This window comes from Hyla sarda, chromosome 11 (assembly GCF_029499605.1).
Source record: "Hyla sarda isolate aHylSar1 chromosome 11, aHylSar1.hap1, whole genome shotgun sequence".
NCBI classification, from domain to species: Eukaryota; Metazoa; Chordata; class Amphibia; order Anura; family Hylidae; genus Hyla; species Hyla sarda.
Genome location: NC_079199.1, coordinates 80,728,469 through 80,747,997, shown reverse-complemented (window position 1 = coordinate 80,747,997; position 19,529 = coordinate 80,728,469). Strand labels below are relative to the sequence as shown.

The 19,529-nt window shown below is 42.6% G+C and overlaps 2 protein-coding genes across 5 annotated transcripts in view; one reads left to right on the top strand and one right to left on the bottom strand.

Annotated features, from left to right (window-relative positions):
- The first annotated feature begins 1,953 nt into the window (after window positions 1-1,953).
- On the top strand, window positions 1,954-9,879 carry LOC130295184 (uncharacterized). Its single transcript, XM_056545649.1, has 3 exons — window positions 1,954-4,812; window positions 7,190-7,349; window positions 9,743-9,879. The coding sequence occupies exons 1-3, from the start codon at window positions 4,376-4,378 to the stop codon at window positions 9,827-9,829; spliced, it is 684 nt and encodes a 227-aa protein (XP_056401624.1). The 5' UTR covers window positions 1,954-4,375; the 3' UTR covers window positions 9,830-9,879.
- Window positions 7,249-19,529, bottom strand: part of LOC130295183 (uncharacterized) — a 27,858-nt gene continuing 15,577 nt past the window's right edge. Inside the window, exons 1-3 of one of the 4 annotated variants that reach the window (XM_056545648.1) lie at window positions 11,110-14,212; window positions 10,956-11,023; window positions 7,249-7,343 (exon numbers count right to left, since the gene is read on the bottom strand). In XM_056545648.1, coding sequence (XP_056401623.1) covers window positions 12,885-13,895 — 1,011 coding nt within the window. In that variant the 5' untranslated portion in view covers window positions 13,896-14,212 and the 3' untranslated portion in view covers window positions 7,249-7,343; window positions 10,956-11,023; window positions 11,110-12,884. Of the gene's footprint in view, window positions 7,344-9,915; window positions 10,039-10,955; window positions 14,213-19,529 lie in introns of those variants that run through there. The other 3 variants (XM_056545646.1, XM_056545647.1, XM_056545645.1) reach the window with 3 other exon arrangements.

Below are 19,529 nucleotides of genomic sequence, written 5' to 3'. Positions count from 1 at the left end.
CTTTGTTACAGTGTGTCACCTCAGTAGTAAGGATAATACATGGGGGGAGGTTTTTTACAGTGTGTCACCCCAGTAGCAAGAAGATTTCATGAGCTGGAGGTTTGTTACAGTGTGTCACCCCAGTAGTAAGAAGATTACATGAGAAGGGTTTATTTATTTTTTTACAGTGTGTCTCCCCAGTAGTAAGAAGATTACATGAGGAGGAGGTTTGTTACTGTGTGTCACCCCAGCAGTAAATTAATAACATGAGGATGGGGTTTGTTAAAGTGTGTCACCCCAGTAGTAAGGAGATTACATGAAGAGGGGGTTTGTTACAGTGTTTCACTCCAGTAGTAAGGAGATTACTTGAGGAGGAGGTTTGTTACAGTGAGTCACCCCAGTAGTAAGGAGATTACATGAGGAGGAGATTTGTTACAGTGTGTCACCCCAGTAGTAAGGAGATTACACGAGGAGGAGGTTTGTTACAGTGTGTCACCGCAGTAGTAAGGAGATTATATGAGGAGGAGGTTTGTTACAGTGAGTCACACCAGTAGTAAAAAGGATACATGGGCAGGAGGTTTTTTACAGTGTGTCATCCCAGTAGTAAGTAGATTACATGAGTAGGAGGTTTGTTACAGTGTGTCACCCCAGTAGTAAGGAGATTAAATAAGGAGAAGGTTTGTTACAGTGTGTCACCCCAGTAGTAAGGAGATTACACGAGGAGGAGGTTTGTTACAGTGTGTCACTCCAGTAGTAAGGAGATTGCATTATGAGGAGGTTTGTTACAGTGTGTCACCCAGTAGTAAGGAGATTACATGAGGAAGAGGTGTGTTACAGTGTGTCACCCCAGGAGTAAGGGAGTTACATGAGGAGGGGGTTTGTTGCAGTGTGTCATCCCAGTAGTAAGTTAATAATATGAGGATGGGGTTTGTTACAGTGTGTCACCCCAGTAATAAGGAGATTATATGAGGAGGAGGTTTGTTACAGTGTGTCACCCTAGTAGTAAGGGAGATTACATGAGGATGAGGTTTGTTAGAGTGGGTCACCCCAGTAGTTAGGAGAAAAAATGAGGGGGAGGTTTGTTACAGTGTGTCACCCCAGTAGTAAGGAGATTACATGAGGAGAAGGTTTGTTACAGTGTGTCACCCCAGTCGTAAGGAGATTACATGGGGAGGGGGGTTGTTACAGTGTGTCACCCCAGTAGTGAGGAGATGACATGATCAGGAGGTTTGTTACAGTGTGTCACCCCAGTAGTAAGAAGATTACATGGGTAGGGGGTTTGTTACAGTGTGTCACCCCAGTTGTAAGTTAATAATATGAGGATGGGTTTTATTACAGTGTGTCATCCTAGTCATAAGGAGCTTACATGAGGATGAGGTTTGTTACAGTGTTTCCCCCAGTAGAAACCAGATTACATGAGGATGCGGTTTGTTACAGTGTGTCATCCCAGTACCAAGGAGATTACATGAGAAGTTTGTTACAGTGTGTCACCCCAGTAGAAAGGAGATTATATGAGGAGAAGGTTTGTTACAGTGTGTCATCCCAGTAATAAGGAGATTACATGAGGATGTGGTTTGTTATGGTGTGTCACCCCAGTAGTAATTAGATTACATGAGGAGGAGGTTTGCTACAGTGAGTCACCCCAGTAGAAAGGAGATTACATGATGAGGAGGTTTGTTACAGTGTGTCACCCCAGTAGAAAGGAGATTACATCAGGAGAAGGTGAATTACAGTGTGTCACCCCAGTAGTAAGGAGATTACATGGGGGGGGGAGGTTTTTTACAGTGTGTCACCCCAGTAGCAAGAAGATTTCATGAGCTGGAGGTTTTTTACAGTGTGTCACCCCAATAGTAAGAAGATTACATGAGGAGGAAGTTTGTTACTGTGTGTCACCCCAGCAGTAAATTAATAACATGAGGATGGGGTTTGTTAAAGTGTGTCACCCCAGTAGTAAGGAGATTACATAAGGAGGGGGTTTGTTACAGTGTGTCACCCCAGTAGTAAGGAGATTACATGAGGAAGAGGTGTGTTACAGTGTGTCACCCCAGGAGTAAGGGAATTACATAAGGAGGGGGTTTGTTACAGTGTGTCACCCCAGTAATAAGGAGATTATATGAGGAGGAGGTTTGTTACAGTGTGTCACCCCAGTAGTAAGGGAGATTACATGAGGATGAGGTTTGTTAGAGTGTGTCACCCCAGTAGTTAGAAGAAAAAATGAGGGGGAGGTTTGTTACAGCGTGTCACCCCAGTAGTAAGGAGATTACATGGTGAGCAAGTTTGTTACTGTGTGTCACCCCAGTATTAAGTTAATAACATGAAGATGGGGTTTGTTCCAGTGGGTCACCCCAGAAGAAATGAGATTACATGGGGAGAAGTTTTGTTGCAGTGTGTCACCCCCAGTAGTAAGGAGATGACATGAGTAGGAGGTTTGTTACAGTGTGTAAACCCAGTAGTAAGGAGATTACATGATGAGGAGGTTTGTTACAGCGCGTCACCCCAGTAATAAGTTAATAACATGAGGAGGTTTGTTACAGTGTGTCACCCCAGTAGAAAGGAGATTACATGAGGAAAAGGTTTGTTACAGTGTGTCACCCCAGTAGTAAGTTAATAACATGTGGAGGAGGTTTGTTACAGTGTGTCACCCGAGTAGTAAGAAGATTACATGGGGAGGAGGTTTGTTGCAGTGTGTCACCCCAGTAGTAAGTCAATAACATGTGGAGGGGGTTTGTCACAGTGTGTCAGCCCAGTAGTAAGAAGATTACATAAGGATGAGGTTTTTTACAGTGTGTCACCCCATTAGTAAGGAGATTACATGAGGAGAAGGTTTGTTGCCGTGTGTCACCCCAGTAGTAAGGAGATTACATGAAGAGAAGGTTTGTTACAGTGTGTCACCCCAGTCGTAGCGAGATTACATGCGAGGGGGTTTGTTACAGTGTGTCACCCCAGTAGTGAGGAGATTACATGATGAGGAGGTTTGTTACAGTGTGTCACCCCAGTAGTAAGAAGATTACATAGGTAGGGGGTTTGTTACAGTGTGTCACCCCAGTTGTAAGTTAATAATATGAGGATGGGTTTTATTACAGTGTTTCACCCCAGTAGAAAGCAGATTACATGAGGATGTGGTTTGTTACAGTGTGTCACCACAGTAGTAAGTTAATAACATGAGGATGAGGTTTGTTACAGTGTGTCACCCCAGTAGTAGGGAGATTAGATGATGAGGAGGTTTGTTACAGTGTGTCACCCCAGTAGTTAGGAGAACTAATGAGGAGGTTTGTTACAGTTTGTCACCCCAACAGTTAGGAGAATCCAAGAGGAGGAGGTTTATTACAGATTGTCACCCCGATAGAAAGGAGATTACATGATGAGGAGGTTTGTTACAGTGTGTCACCCCAGTAGTAAGTTAATACCATGAGGAGGAGGTTTGCTACAGTGTGTAACCCCAGTGGTAAGGGAGATTACATGAGGAGGAGTTTTTTTTTTACAGTGTGTCACCATAGTAGTAAGGATATTTCATGGGGAGAAGGTTTGTTACAGTTTGTCACCCCAACAGTTAGGAGAATCCAAGAGGAGGAGGTTTATTACAGATTGTCACCCCGATAGAAAGGAGATTACATGATGAGGAGGTTTGTTACAGTGTGTCACCCCAGTAGTAAGTTAATACCATGAGGAGGAGGTTTGCTACAGTGTGTCACCCCAGTAGTAAGAAGATTACATTATGAGGAGGTTTGTTACAGTGTGTCACCCCAGTAGTAAGTCAATAACATGTGGAGGAGGTTTGTTACAGTGTGTCAGCTAAGTAGTATGAAGATTACATGATAGACATGTGCACATCAAAAATTTTCGTTTCTTTTCGTTTCTTTTTACACCTATATTCATATGTTTTCGGTTCGGCAGCCATTTTCGGATGACATTTTCGGACAGATTCGTTATTATCTAAAATGGCGGTCAAAATTTTCGAACGCATTTGTTATCGGATTCATTCGTCAACAGAAACATTAGTTTTCATAGGCATTCGTTATAATGGACTTTCATTATAGGATTCATTATCATTTGTTCGGTATTCTGATATATTCGTCATCTCTTTTGTTATCGGGTGCTTTTGTTATTCGGATACATTCGTTAGTTGGCTGCAGTCGTTATACATTCGTTATTCGGATACATTCGTTATTCGGATACATTCGTTATTCTGCTACATGCGTTATTCGGCTACATTCGTTATTCGGATACATTCGTTATTGCATAATGAATACATCCGCAATTTTGTCAATAAAGTTTATTGAAATTACAAAAAAAATCGAATTCGTTCCAGCAACTTCCACTTCCACCTGGGCTGAGCTGCATGCAGTATTGTGTTGGTTGTTGTGAGCTGTGATACTGTGATACTGAGTGAATAAAAATGTCTGGAGGAGAGCATGAAAGTGTGGCTGGGAGAGAGGAAGGTGAGAGTATGAGAGTGAGTGAGAGTGCAGGTGTCAGTGTGAATGTTGGTGGAAGAGGAGAGAGGAGAAGGAGGCCACTTTATCAGGGCGGCATTAGCAGTGGCACTGCCAGTGGCACCACTAGTAGACAACACGGACTTGGGTGGTCAGTGTCCCCATCACCAAGTTCGGAAAGTGGAGGGGAGGAGTCGGCACCTGTTGCCAAAAAGAATCGTGGCCCCAGGTTCACCACAGATGAAAATCGAGCTCTGGTGGCGGCTGTCACCAGACATAAAGCCACACTGTTCACCACCACCGTGGGTAGTGAGGAGAAATTTGCGGCCTGGAAGCGGGTCAGAGACGCTGTGGTCCATGTTGGAGCAAAGGACCGATCAGTCGAATGTATCCGCAAAAGGTGAGTACTATATGTAAATGTTATATGTGTATATATATATATATATATATATATATATATATATATATAAATAATAAATATGTGTGTGTGTTTCCCAACCAGGGTGCCTCCAGATGTCCCAGCATGCCCGGAGACAGCCGTTGGCATGCTGGGAGTTGTAGTTTTTCAACAGCTGGATTTATTACATATATATAATTATATTTAATTCCACCTAATGTGAAAAGGGTGATAACTTAGGTAGCATAGCATATTGATCAGTGTTATCTATGCTCTGTTGCTCCATCCAGGATCTCAAGCATGCAGCAGAGGAGTTAAAGGGGTACTCTGGTGAAAACCTTTTTTATTTAAAATCAACTGGTGCAAGGAAATTAAACAGAAACTAAACAGAAAAGTACCAGGCAGAAAGTACCCACCTACTGAGTGGTGAGCGTGCATCATATCTCAGGAGCTTCAAATGCAGAATTAATGTCCAGTTCACTGAGGGTTTAACCCGTTGCTGCAATTGGGCATTCATTCTGGGTACCAGATGCCATGATCATTCAATACAGATCATGACATCTGCAGCAGTTAGGCAATTTAAATTTCATATATGATCACATGGACTGTGTCCTACTGTCCTTTATGGGTTAAAGGGGTAGTATACCATAGAGAGAAAACATATTAGTTTGTATAACCATGCCCTGGAGAGTTTAGTTAATATTTTTCCTTACTGCCTTTCACTAGAGTACCCCTTTAATGTAAGAGTAGTCTATGGGGAATTTATATATTATTACACTGTGTGTGGCACTTGTAATGATGTATATTCTACTAAATAAGTAATTAATCACAGATGGAAAAATTAAAACCACACAGAGGTACAGACAGTATAATTAAGTGTATTATTGAAAATAATGGAATACCCCTTTAACCCCTTAAGGACACATGACGTACTGGAACATCATGTGTCCGCTCCCGATCTATAACGCGGGGCCACGGCGGGTCTAACAACGGCCGGGACCCGTGGCTAATAGCGCGCGACATTGATCGCTGTGCCGCACGCTATTAACCCTTTAGACGCGGCATTCAAAGTTGAATGCCGCGTCTAAAGTGAAACTGAAACCATGCCGGTTAGCTCAGTGGGCTGTTCGGGATAGCCGCGGCGAAATCGCGGCATCCCAAACAGCTTACAGGACAGCAGGAGGATCCCTACCTGCCTCCTCTCTGTCCGATCACCGAATGACTGCTCAATGCCTGAGATCCAGGCATGAGCAGTCAAGCGGCAGAATCATCGATCACTGGTTTCTTATGAGAAACCAGTGATCAATGATAAAGATCAGTGTGTGCAGTGTTATAGGTCCCTATGGGATAACAATGATCAGTGTGTGCAGTGTTATAGGTCCCTATGGGATAACAATGATCAGTATAAGAGATCAGTGTGTACAGTGTTATAGGTCCCTATGGGATAACAATGATCATTATAAGAGATCAGTGTGTACAGTGTTATAGGTCTCTATGGGAGCTATAACACTACAAAAAAAAGTGAAAAAAAAGTGAATTAATATCATTTAACCCCTTCCCTATTAAAAGTTTGAATCACCCCCCTTTTCCCATAAAAAAAACCACAGTGTAAATATAAATAAACATATATGGTATCGCCGCGTGCGGAAATGTCCAAATTATAAAAATATATTGTTAATTTTTGCGCGCAAAAAAATTCCAAAGTCCAATAAGTCCTATCAATGCAAAAATGGTACCGTTAAAAACTTCAGATCACGGCGCAATAAAAGAGCCCTCATATCGCCCCATACACGGAAAAATAAAAAAGTTATAGGGGTCAGAATATGACAATTTTAAATGTATTAATTTTCCTGTATGAAGTTAGGATTTTTTCCAGAAGTACGACAAAATCAAACCTATATAAGTGGGGTATCTTTTAACCATATGGACCTACAGAATAAATATCAGGTGTCATTTTTACCGAAAAATTTACTACGTAGAAACGAAAGCCCCCAAAAGTTACAAAATGGCGTTTTTTTTTCATTTTTGTCTCACAATGATTTTTTTCCCCGTTTCACCGTAGATTTTTGGGCAAAATGACTGACGTCATTACAAAGTAGAATTGGTGGCACAAAAAGCCATCATATGGATTTTTAGGTGCAAAATTGAAAGAGTTGTGATTTTTTAAAGGCAAGGAGCAAAAAACGAAAATGCAAAAATGGAAAAACCCCTAGTCCTTAAGGGGTTAACATACCAGACATTTTGGTAACACTGGCTATATCTGTTGCTTATATGCAATTGTGCATATAAGTAAAATCAAACAGTTGTAACATTTGTCAACAAAACTTTTTATTGATTTTAAATGTATGATAAACTCTTTAATAAACTTTATCTCATGCAGGTATTATGACTGTAAAGCAACCGTCCTGCGTAAAATAAAAAAAAAAACAAGGAATTCAGGAAGTGGGAGCAGGAGTTCCGGAACCATCTCCTGCCAGAGGGTCGGAGTGAGACAGGCCTTGGTGGTCCTCATATGTCGCCTGAATCCGAGAGTGCTGGCAGTGAGTAAAAAAATAAAAATAAATTATTATTATTAATAATTACTTGTTCAAAAAATATAAAACAATCATACTAATCCCAAACATACACACACCCACATATATATATGGCTACGTGAGCTAGCCGAAACGTCGCCATTTTCACGTTTGTGTGAATAAAGACCACTTTTTTTGCAACATATGGGAGTGCGGTTGCCGTTCGTTTTCTATATATATATATATATATACATATATGTGTATATATATATATATATATATATATATATATATATATCGTATTTATCGGGGTATGCCACGCACCGGCCTATAACACGCACCCTCATTTTACCAAGGATATTTGGGTAAAAAACGTTTTTTACCCAAATATCCATGGTAAAATGACGGTGCGTGTGTGCGCGTGTATTCCCCGATATACCCCCAGGAAAGGCAGGGGGAGAGAGGCCGTCGCTGCCCGCTTCTCTCCCCCTGCCTTTCCTGGGGTCTAGAGCGCTGCTGTCGGCCCTTTTCACCCCCTGGTTATCGGCGCCGCTGCCCGTTCTGTCCCCCTGACTATCGGTGCCGGCGCCGATAGCCAGGGAGAGAGAAGCGGCGCCGACAGCCAGGGGGAGAGAAGGGGCAGCGGCACCCATTGCCGGCGCCGCTGCCCCGTTGCCTCCCCCCATCCCCGGTGGCATAATTACCTGAGTCGGGTCCGCGCTGCTCCAGGCCTCCGTCGTGCGTCCCCAGCGTCATTGCTATGCACGGCGCGGCGCTCTGACGTCATGCGCCGCGCCGTTCAGCGCATAGCAACGACGCCGGGGACGCACGACGGAGGCCTGGAGCAGCGCGGACCCGACTCAGGTAATTATGCCACCGGGGATGGGGGGAGGCAACGGGGCAGCGGCACCGGCAATGGGTACCGCTGCCCCTTCTCTCCCCCTGGCTGTCGGCGCTGCTTCTCTCTCCCTGGCTATCGGCGCCGGCACCGATAGTCAGGGGGACAGAACGGGCAGCGGCGCCGATAACCAGGGGGTGAAAAGGGCCGACAGCAGCGCTCTAGACCCCAGGAAAGGCAGGGGGAGAGAAGCGGGCAGCGACGGCCTCTCTCCCCCTGCCTTTCCTGGGGGTGTATCGGCGTATAACACGCACACAGACTTTAGGCTAAAAATTTTAGCCTAAAAAGTGCGTGTTATACGCCGATAAATACGGTATATATATGTGTGTATATATTGGTATATATATGTGTATATGTATATATATATATATATATATATATATATATATATACACACAGACAAAGAATAAGTCAGCCAGCACTTTAGTTGATACCAAACTATTATATGGACCTGGCCTACACCATAGCTGTATAGCTCTCCATGTTTTAACTGCATATTCATGTTTCACCTATATCCTTGTGCTGGCAGTGTGCTGCTGCATTCTTCTGTTGCTGTATATCTAGCCTAGTAGCGTGCACCTGTAGGCAAGGTCGATATAATAGTTTGGTATCAACTAAAGTGCTGGCTGACTTATTCTTTGTCTGTATTGCACATACGGGGGAGTGGCTACCTCCATGTTGGCCTTGCACCCCACCCACCTCTATCAGGTGTGTATATAAGGTGTCTTGGATGTTCCAGACCCTGCCATGCTTACTGAACTGTTCACACAGAGGCATATTCACAGTGTAGGGTCCGTCCCAAGGAGGCCACCTTATCGCGGTGGGACAGTCCAAGCTATTTTACCGCCGGCGGAGACAAATTTGCGAGCTAAGTGCCTCACTATTTCATAGTTTCACATTTGCATCTATTACACCATAGCTGTATAGCTCTCCATGTTTTAACTGCATATTCATGTTTCACCTATATCCTTGTGCTGGCAGTGTTCTGCTGCATTCTTCTGTTGCTGTATATCTAGCCTAGTAGCATGCACCTGTAGGCCAGGTAGATAGATATAAATAAAATATTCATATATATATATATATATATATATATATATATATATATATATATATATATATATATATGTATATATATCTATAGATACATACATATACAGTTTATACACACACACATATATATATATTTGTGTGTGTGTGTACACACATGCATACATAAATAGATATCGAACAATCAAGAGAATGCAGCATCTCCAGACCCACAACACTCCAAAATGCTGAAATAGTGATGAGTTTATTTCCTCAGAGGTTAACAATATAATATTTCAGTATCTTCTTCTTTACCTATGATGAAATAAACTCATCATTTTTTCACCATATTGTAGTTTATTTATTTATTTAAGCTTTAACAATGTATGATGGCAGCTAATCAAAGTAATGAGACACACTGTAATGTAAACTTTCTTACTGTTTCAGTCAAAACATTACTAATTAATTATTATTATTATTATTTTTTTTTTTTCAGATCAACCAGGTCCATCTGCAGGGAGGATGGTCCGCCATCAAAACTTGCCCCAATCACCTGTCCTGTCCTCAGCACCGGCTGAGATAGATGAGGAGGAGGAGGTGTCCCCAGGTGAACAACACCAACCACTCTCCCCAACCCTAGCTCCTGGCTCTGTCCCAAGGAATACTTGCCTGCAGCTTGCTAAAGAAATCCAAAGGCTGGCCAAGGAGAACAGGAACATGTCGCGCGAATTGCGCCGGATGAATCGCACCATGGTTGAACTCCACCGATCACAAAAACAAGAGTTCCAAGCCCTGTTGGCCAAACAAATGGGAGAATTTCAGGCCATGTTGTCCCACCATAGCCAACAACAGATGCAGGCGATGCATGATTTGAGGGTGGACGTTATGCCCCATAAGCAGCAGCAGCAATACCCCCCAAAAAAACTGAAATATACGGGACTAAATTATTTCGCCTTGTTGATATGTTTCAGTTGTTGTTCTGTTTAAGATATGTTATTATTACTACAGCAGCATTGAAGGCCTTGGCCATTCAAGAAAAAACAAACATTTTTTTCTTTATCCTGTGTGGTGTCTAAATTATTACTAACATTACATTATTTTTATTTCCACTTTTTTTTTTTTTTTTTGTGTTGTCCACATCTTGGGGGAGATTTATCAAAACCTGTCCAGAGGAGAAGTTGCCCATAGCAACCAATCAGCTCGCTTCTTTAATTTTTTAACAAGGCCTGTGCTAAATGAAAGAACTGATCTGACTGGTTGCTATGGGCAACTTTTCCTCTTGGCAGGTTTTGATAAATCTGCCCCCTTGTCCACAGTGCTCTCTGCTGACACCTTTGTCTGTATTAGGAACTGTCTAGAGCAGCAGGAACTTTGCTATGAAAATGTTATTCTAATCTGGACAGTTCCTGGTTGACATGTACAGAGGTGTCAGCAGAGAGAGCCCTGTGGACAGACTGGAGAGAAATAAATAAAAAAATAATACACTGACTTATATTTTCTATTGGCACGTACATTATTCTGCGCAGATTTGATGCACTGCATATTATGCTGCAGATTTCAATATCTGCAAAAAATAATGTACGTGTGAATAGACCATCATGCCTCTGGAATATTTGCTCCATTCATTTACTAGGGGTCCCTCTAGTGGCAGAGGCACTGTAAAGCACAACTGTTATAAAAAAAAATTGATGGAATTTTAAGTTACTCACCAGTGATTTGCTGAAAGAAACTCCATTTTTTCACCCACTTCAAGGTCCAGCAATAGGATTCCTAAATCCTGAAAGAAAGATGGAAAGGTATAAATTAAACTAAAATTAATAATGGGATATTAGGAGGGAAGGGGATGATTGACAGACCACTCACCTGTTTGAAGGGACTGTTAAGCTTGTCACTTGCTTCACTTTTAAACAACTGGTAGTAACGGGAAAACATTCCAACTTGTTAACGAAACTTGAACTCAACGGTAACTGCAGTGCTCAACTTTAACTGAAGAAGTAACTTCAACTTTTTAACTTGTTTCAAAGTTTAGGGCTGGGTACCCTAACTTTGGCAAATTGACTTTTAAAAAAGTCATCTGCTCCATGAGCTGAGGGGACAGTTGAGAACGCTGTGGGCATAGAATGTTCCCGGTGACAGAAAATACCTGCTCACTTTGCACAGAGGTTGGGGGGCAGGATAGGAGCTCCTGGGCCACCATGCTTAGAGCAGGCCAAATAGCCCTCTTTTCGTCCCAATATTTCATGGCATCGGCAGTGGGAAATATATTTGGTTCAGACACATAAATTTTGACCATGTCTGCCACCTTGTCTCTTGGTATCCGAGAGGGTTGTCAGGTTTGTCCAAACAGGCTTTGCAATGTCTCTGCCCAAAAGTCTGCAGCTCTTGAGGAGGTTGTAGCAGTGTTGCTGATGGTTGCTGAGATTTCTGCAGGCTCATCTTCCTCTGCTTCTTGCTCCTCATCATGCCTCTCTTGTCCCACATCTAATAGTCTCTGTCTGTCACACACCTTGATGATTAATTTGTCCCTCCAGCTTGTTAGGGCATTTGCTTGGAGAGCCATTTTGCCCTTAATCCGGGGGTCACACATGGTGGCTAGCATTAGATCAGGGCAAGTGTCTGTCAGCTCTTTAATCCTACACTGTAGTAGGACCTGGAGTCTCCTTACCAGTGTGGCAACATCACCAACTATATAGCCTCCAGTCCACTTCTCTCTGTTATTCAGGAAGGCATCCATTTTGGTTAACAGATGAGTAAAGAGAGGGATGACTTGCGCCAAACTTGCCTTCTCCTGGCTTAAGTTTTCCGTGACCGCACGAAAGGGGCTAAGTACAGCCACCACCTGAGCAACTAAGGTCCACTCCTCCCTGCCAAATGCTCTGGTGATGCCAATATAATTTTCATGGGTTTCTGCTGCTCTAGGATTCTTTCCAGCATTTCTAGTGTGGAATTCCACCGGGTGCTAACATCCTATTTCAGTCTGTGTTGAGGAACACCTGCCTTACTCTGCTCCCGTCTGAGTAAGTGGCTGTCTTTAACACTCCGGTGAAAATGCCCTGCAATTTTTCTACATGAATCCAGAACTCCTGTGAGCTTTGTGTTGCTCTCTGAGGTGTCTTCCAAACCGGCCTTCACCACAAGATGGAGGACATGTGCAGAGCATCGCACACATACAAAGTTGCCATCACGCAATGCCTTTATCATGTTGGCTGCACCGTCAGTCACCACGAAACCCATCTTCGGATGTGTATCTCCGTGTTCCCCAAGCCATTCTTCCACCATTTTTTAAAGTGCTCTGGTTATGTTTTGTGAGCTGTGCTGCTCATCCAATACCTCTGCATGGAGGAGGAATGAGCGGTGGCCCTGATTTGTATTCTCAACACCAGCCCCTGTGCTTCTTGGGCCTGATTTGGTTTGGGCAAGTTCAGTGACAATGGGCTGCCACCAGTGTGCGGTCAATGATAGGAAAGCATGCTGGCCACTGGGAGCACTCCACAGGTCAGTGGTTAGATGTACAGACTGTCCAGCAGCTTTTCCCAGCTCCTCTTTTAGCAGATCCACACACGATTTATACAAAGCAGGTACTATACTTCTGCTGAATGTGGTACGTGATGGTACAATATATTGGGGTGCAAGTGCCTTTAGAAGGCGTTTAAAAGGTTCCCCTTCCACCATGTTAAATGCTCACCTATAAGGCGGGTAATCTTGCGGGACTGTTGGCGGGAAATCCCCCTGGGATGAAAACCAGTAAACTGTTCTATGGTGGACTGGTTTCCTTTACTGGGATGAACAACAGCTTCAGCCCCTTGCCCCTTTTCCAGGTTATCTGAGGCTGAACTCATAGTAGCACTGGAACTAGCACTACTACTTCCCTTTCTTTTACTTGGTGGAGCTGCCAAACCACTTTCTTCTATCATCAACACTGCCTTGTGGTGTGTCCTCAGATGGTTATCCATTCCTGCATTGGTGAGATGCCCCAAGACTTTGCCACAACTTACTTCCTTGCCACATAGCTTACATTTGGCCAAGCGACCATCCCCAACTGTTATAAAATGCTCCCATACCTTAGATTTGCGGTTACCACTGACACTGGGTTTTGCTGATGGGGAAGGTTTTTCTGGAAGGGGAGTGCTCTTGGAAGCAGTAGCTAAAGTCCTTGTACTGGTGACAGTGGCAGTCTTTGCATGGGAGGGTGTATCCACAACTATGGAGCCAGAGGAGGATGGTGGTGATTGAGATTCTTGATAGTCATCATCAATGTCATGTACGAATAGTAGTGGCGAAAAAGGTTTATCTGGTGCAATACTGGACCATGGTACCTCCTCTTCTACAATGCCAATGTTCATATCTGCAAGGGCTGGACTGACATGCATGATGTTGTCTATTTCTGTGTCAGAGCCTTCTTGATGGACATTTAGGGCCACCTCAGCATCAGTAATGGCTGTCTCATTTTCTGCTAGAGTCTCCGTCTCCAAATGGCAGATGTCTCTGATTGGTTGCCTAGAAGTTTGGCCACTGGATGACTTGGCAGCAGGCCTTGCTGATGTCCTCTTGTAAAAAATGGCAGCTGTTACCTTTGGCTTCTTGGTAACATCTTGTCCTCTAGCTGTCTCTGTGTCACTGGGGAAGTCTTCCTCAGGGGAGCTGTCCATCTCTACAAGCACTGTGAGTCACTGTTAACACCAGTAAAACTTTCACAGGAATAAAGAAAAGTTCCTCAATGTCTGTGAAAAACACAGGATGTAGAAGGACACCCCGATTGGCTGACTAATGTCATGTGATAACAAACTCTGTAAAGTGACCAATCAAATAAATAGAGAAAATTATTCCTTAGTTTCGATTTCGTCAACTAATAACGAATGCATTCCGTAATTAACTAATCAAGTCCTTGTTTATTCTGGGACAAGGGTCACGTGACGAGAGGATGTGATCTCGTCAGCTCCGCCCGCTCCAGGGCTCTCTCCCTCCTCTCCCCCCCCCCCCCAGGAGGCATGATGCTGACCCTGGGACGAACGTCCCTGATTAGGGCGAAAAAAGAAAGAAAAAGAGGAAAGAGAGAAAAAAGGAAACCACCTGACGGACGTATCTGCTCCCCGCTGTGGTATGGAGATGGAGGTGTCCGGTGTGGAAGGGGGTGTGGCGGCCTCGCTACAGTGGACAGTAGTGGTGGAGGTGAACGGGCTGAGAGGCGCACAGTCAGCAGAAAAGAGATCCGGCAGGAAGAAGAGGAAGGAGACGGAGCGCAAGCACGAGTGGTGCAAAGCAGCTGGGGGGACCACGTGAGCGGGCTCGGCGTGCGACGGAACACGCCGGCCGCTCCGGGAGCCCTGCAATCAGCTCGGGTAACAGAGGCCAGGATCAGCGTGGTGAGCTTGAATCTATTTCTTTTAACTGAAGTCCGTTGTAGGAAAGCTTTTCTGAAATGCAGGCTGGCAATGGCAGTCTATGAGAGTCTGGTGGGGTATACTTCCTCACCCTGGTTACAGATGATAGGATAAGCATGTGAGATCAAGAAATCTGGATGAGCTACTGTACTGAAAGTGGTGGAGGGGGGGCAGAGGTGTGTCGGAGCTATCACAGTTTTGGAACTATAAAGTGACTTCCCCCCCTCCCTATACCTCTATACCCCTTATAATCCTCCAGCTACCCCTCCTCTATATGGATAATGTTGTTAAGAGTATATGTGAACATGATCGGTAGTCCGAGGACTGGTTATATAAGCTGATTACCTTATGTGGAGGAATTTTACAGCCTGGAAATCGGTTAGAAGTAGAGATGACGGAGTAAAAGAGTATGGGGACCCAGGGTAGCCAAGGAGGTAAAATGTTAGTATGGAATATTAAAGGTATTAAGGAGAGGAAGAAAAGAGTAGCTATTATGGATAGGGTTAAAAAATTATCTACCTGCAGTGGTATGTTTGTTAGAAACACATTTAACAAAAGAATATCTGTCCATCTAATGAAAAAGAAATGGGCTGTTCAGGAATTCCACTCGTTTGGAACAAACTACTCATCGGGGGTCTCGGTGTTGATTCACGGTAAAATGAATATGCAGGTTAAAAATGCTCGCTGTGATGATAGAGGGAGATTTGTTTTTCTCCACGTAGAGTGGAATATGGTACAAGTTATTCTTGCTTTTGTTTATATTCCTCCCCCTTTCAAAACAGAGGTATTGGTTAATCTGGTGAATTTTTTAAGTGATAAAAATTACAAAGATTTATATATTATGGGGGATTTTAACTCAGTAATAGATAACAAAAGGGACCGGAGAGGAGGAGTAATGAGGGAGGGGAGGAATGTCCTGGCAGATTTTTGTAAAGAAGTAGGATGGAGAGATGTATGGAGAAACCTGAATCCTTTGCGAGAAAATTTTTCCTGTTTTAATTTGAGCCATAAAACTGCATCACGTATCGATTTGATTCTGGCCAATGATAGTGGAGCAAGGGGTATTAGAAAAATTGTTTATGAGCCCAAGGGCTTGTCTGATCACTCCATGGTGGTCTGTAGTTTCGGTGGTGAAGATCGGGTCCCCCCCCAGAATATGAATAGAAATATTAATCCGCATTGGTTTGAGGTGGAAGACGTGACAAAGGGTATAGAGGAGGAGATTAAATGGTTTTGGGCTACAAACAAAGGTTCGGCCGATATATTTATGGTTTGGGATGCTATGAAAGCATATTTGAGAGGGATTTTGTCCCGAAATATAACCCAGTTTAGGAGGAAAGTAAGGAAGAAAGAAGATAACTTGGTAGATCAGATTAAAAAATTGGAGGAAGTTTATGCAACTGATGCAAGAGATGAGAACTGGGGAAAACTGGAACAAGCGCAAAAAGAATATAAAGAGTTAATGCTTGAGAAGGCACAACATAGTATTTTTTTCTGGGGACAAAAACGCTATGCGGAAGGGGGGAAATCCAATAAGTGGCTCTCTGGTATAATAAAAAATCAAAGGGAAAATACGGAAATTACTAATTTAGAAAATAAGCAGGGATTAATAGTAACAGATCAAGAGGAGATAAGGAAGATAGCGATGGAGTATTATCAAACATTATATGAATCTGAAGGGGTAAAATCAGAATCGGAGATTAAAACATTCTTACAAAATTTAGTTCTGCCAAGTTTAAATGAGGAGGGGAAGAGGAAAATGAATGAGGGGATTAGCCTGGGGGAAGTCCAAGAAGTATTGAGAACATGTGCGGGGAATTCCGCCCCAGGGTCTGATGGGTTCTCATTTGATTTTTATAAAAGATTTCATGGGTCTCTGTTGCCCTGCTTGATGGAGATTATTAATGAATCCTTGGAAAGAGGGGCTATGACCCCTTCAATGTCTGAAGCAGTGATAATATTGATCCCCAAGAAGGGGGGCAACAGGGAAAAGATGGAGAATTACCGTCCTATATCACTATTGAATACGGATTACAAAATTTTTGCAAAATTATGGGCAGGAAGATTAAAAAAGGTTTTGGGTGAGATGATAGGGCAAGAACAAAGGGGTTTTATGGTAGGTAGGAATATGTTTTCCAATATACACAGGACATTCCTTAACATTCAAACACGCGGAGGGGATCCCCGCTCCATCCTGTCGTTGGACGCCAACAAAGCGTTCGACAGGGTGGAGTGGGGTTTCCTCTTTGGGGTGGTGGAAAGATTTAGTTTGGGCACTTTATTCTTAAAAGCTATAAAAATGGTTTATTCAGCTCCTATAGCAAAAATTAGTATTAATGGGAAATTTACGAATACGTTTAAAAAAAAAAGAGGTTCAAGACAGGCATGTCCGTTATCACCTTTATTATTTGCACTCTTTATAGAGCCACTAGCAGCTATAGTTAGGAACACAGAAGTCTTTCAAGGGTTTGGGGTACAAGGGGATAGAGAAAGAATGTTATTATATGCCGATGATGTGCTTTTGTTTGTTAGGAATCTGGTAGAGAAAGTACAGGAAGTGATTAGGTTAGTGGAAAAATTTGGATATTTCTCAGGAATGAAAATTAATTGGCAGAAGTCCGGTCTCATGCCTTTGGATGAAGAAATTGAGGTCCCTATTGGCCCTGTAAAACTACTAAGACTTAATGATAGTTTGGAATATCTGGGTGTTAAGATCTCTAGCGCTGTCTTGGATTTTGAGAGATTAAATTTGGACCTCTGTTGGGGAAGGTAAGGGGAAAGGTAAATACATGGAGGAAAATGAGATTGGGAATGGCAGATAGAATAGGACTGCTGAGAATGGTATTACTCCCCATGATAACACATTATTTGAGAGCTTCTCCCATATGGATAAAAAATATTTGGTTTAAAAAATTGGAAAGTATATTAAACAATCTTATATGGGGTGAAAAAAGAGTCAGGATCAAGAGTCAATATTTGTACCATCCCTTAGAGGAAGGAGGGCTGGGTCTCCCTAATTTTCAGCAATATTTCATAGCATCCCAACTAACATTGGTTATTCAAGAGCAACAAACACTGTTGGATTATTTGAAAAGGGGGTGTAAGAAATCTGGGTCCATATGGGAGTGGTTGGAGAGTGGGAGTTTGAAGAAGGGTGTAGAAGAGGAGAACGTAGCTAAAGATTTATTGCTACAAGTATGGGATAGTATGAAGTCAGCAACAGGGATAATGAGTAGTGTGTGTGGTGTACCCCCTTATGGGAAAATGAGAACTTCCCAGAAATAAAGAAAATTGCAGAATATGTGAATTGGGAAGATAAAGGAATTAGGTTGTTAGAGCAGGTTTGCACAAATGGGGAAATAATAGATTGGGAATGTTTGAGTGAACGCTTTAATCTAAAAAATACTAATTACTTTGGTTATGTACAGTTAAAAGACGCCTTGGGACAGGAAGAACCGAAAGGGAAATTAAAGGTAGGGTGTTATCACATTACAGAATATATTTAAAGTGCACAGGGGGGGGGGGGAAAGGAAAATAATGAGTACTTTATATAAAATGTTAGGTCAGAAGGGTTGGGATGACGTAGTCAAACGGTTAGGACAGGCACTGGATATAGGTGGAATTTCAGAAGAAGAGTGGAAATTGGTGTTAAAGAATATTAGAAGAACAACGATCAATGCAAATAATAGGGTGTCTTTTTTGATGTTAGTATATCGGGCACAGTACTCACCGCAATTTTTGTATAAAATTAATGTTAGGGAAAATGCACAATGCCCCAAGTGTGGGTTTGAGGGAAGTAATTGGTTACATATGGTATGGAATTGCACGAAGTTGCAATTTTTGGAGTGTAGTGTTTGAAACTATTAAAGCTAGAATAGGCGTGATATTGCTCTTTGAACCTAAGGTTGCAATTTATGGACTAGGAACAATGGGAACGAAGCATACTGATCTTATACTTGGAGTATTAGGAGTGGCAAAGAATTTGATTCTTAGGAAATGGTTGGCCCCAGCGGTTCCATCAAGGGAAGAATGGTTAGGAGGTATAAATAAGGTTAGAACTTATGAGTTGTTGTGGTTCAAGGACAGTGAAAGAAATAAAAAAAATCGAGAATAAATGGCTACCCTGGGAGAAAGGAGAAAGTAGATAGTGAAAAGGAGTAAAGAGTAAGAGAGGAGTAGGGAAAGGAAGGAAGTCAATGGATTTCGGGCAGGCTTTCTTAAGGGGAGGGAGGGAAAAGGGAGGGGGAGGAGTTTTGTTTGTTTGCTTTGTGATAATGATGTAAGCATTAATGGACTTTGTACGTATTAAATTTATAATAATAAAAAAAAACCGAATGCATTCGTAATTAACGAATGCATTCGTACATAACTAATGCATTCGTACATAACTAATGCATTTGTACATAACGAATGCATTCGTGAGTAGCGAATGCATTCGTGAGTAATGAATGCGTACGTTATTTACAGACTGCATTGTTTGTTAACAAGAGTCAACATTCGTAGTTATCGAATGCATATGTTAATCGGCATTCGGATCTTAACGAATATCGTCAGATTGGCATTCGTTAATACGGCGTTTTCGTAAAGACCCGATATTTTATGTTTGGCACCTTACGAATATCGTCAGATTAGCATTCGTTAATGGGGTGTTTTCGGAAACATTCGATATTTCATGTTCGTTTTTCGGCATCATCCGAAAATAACGAAAATCACACTTTTTGTTATTTTAGCGATCCGTTCCGAAACGAAATGCACATGTCTATTACATGAGGATGAGATTTGTTACAGTGTGTCACCATATTAGAAAGGATATTACAAGAGGAGAAGGTTTGTTACAGTTTGTCACCCCAGTAGTAAGGAGTTTACATGAGGAGAAGGTTTGTTACAGTGTGTCACCCCAGT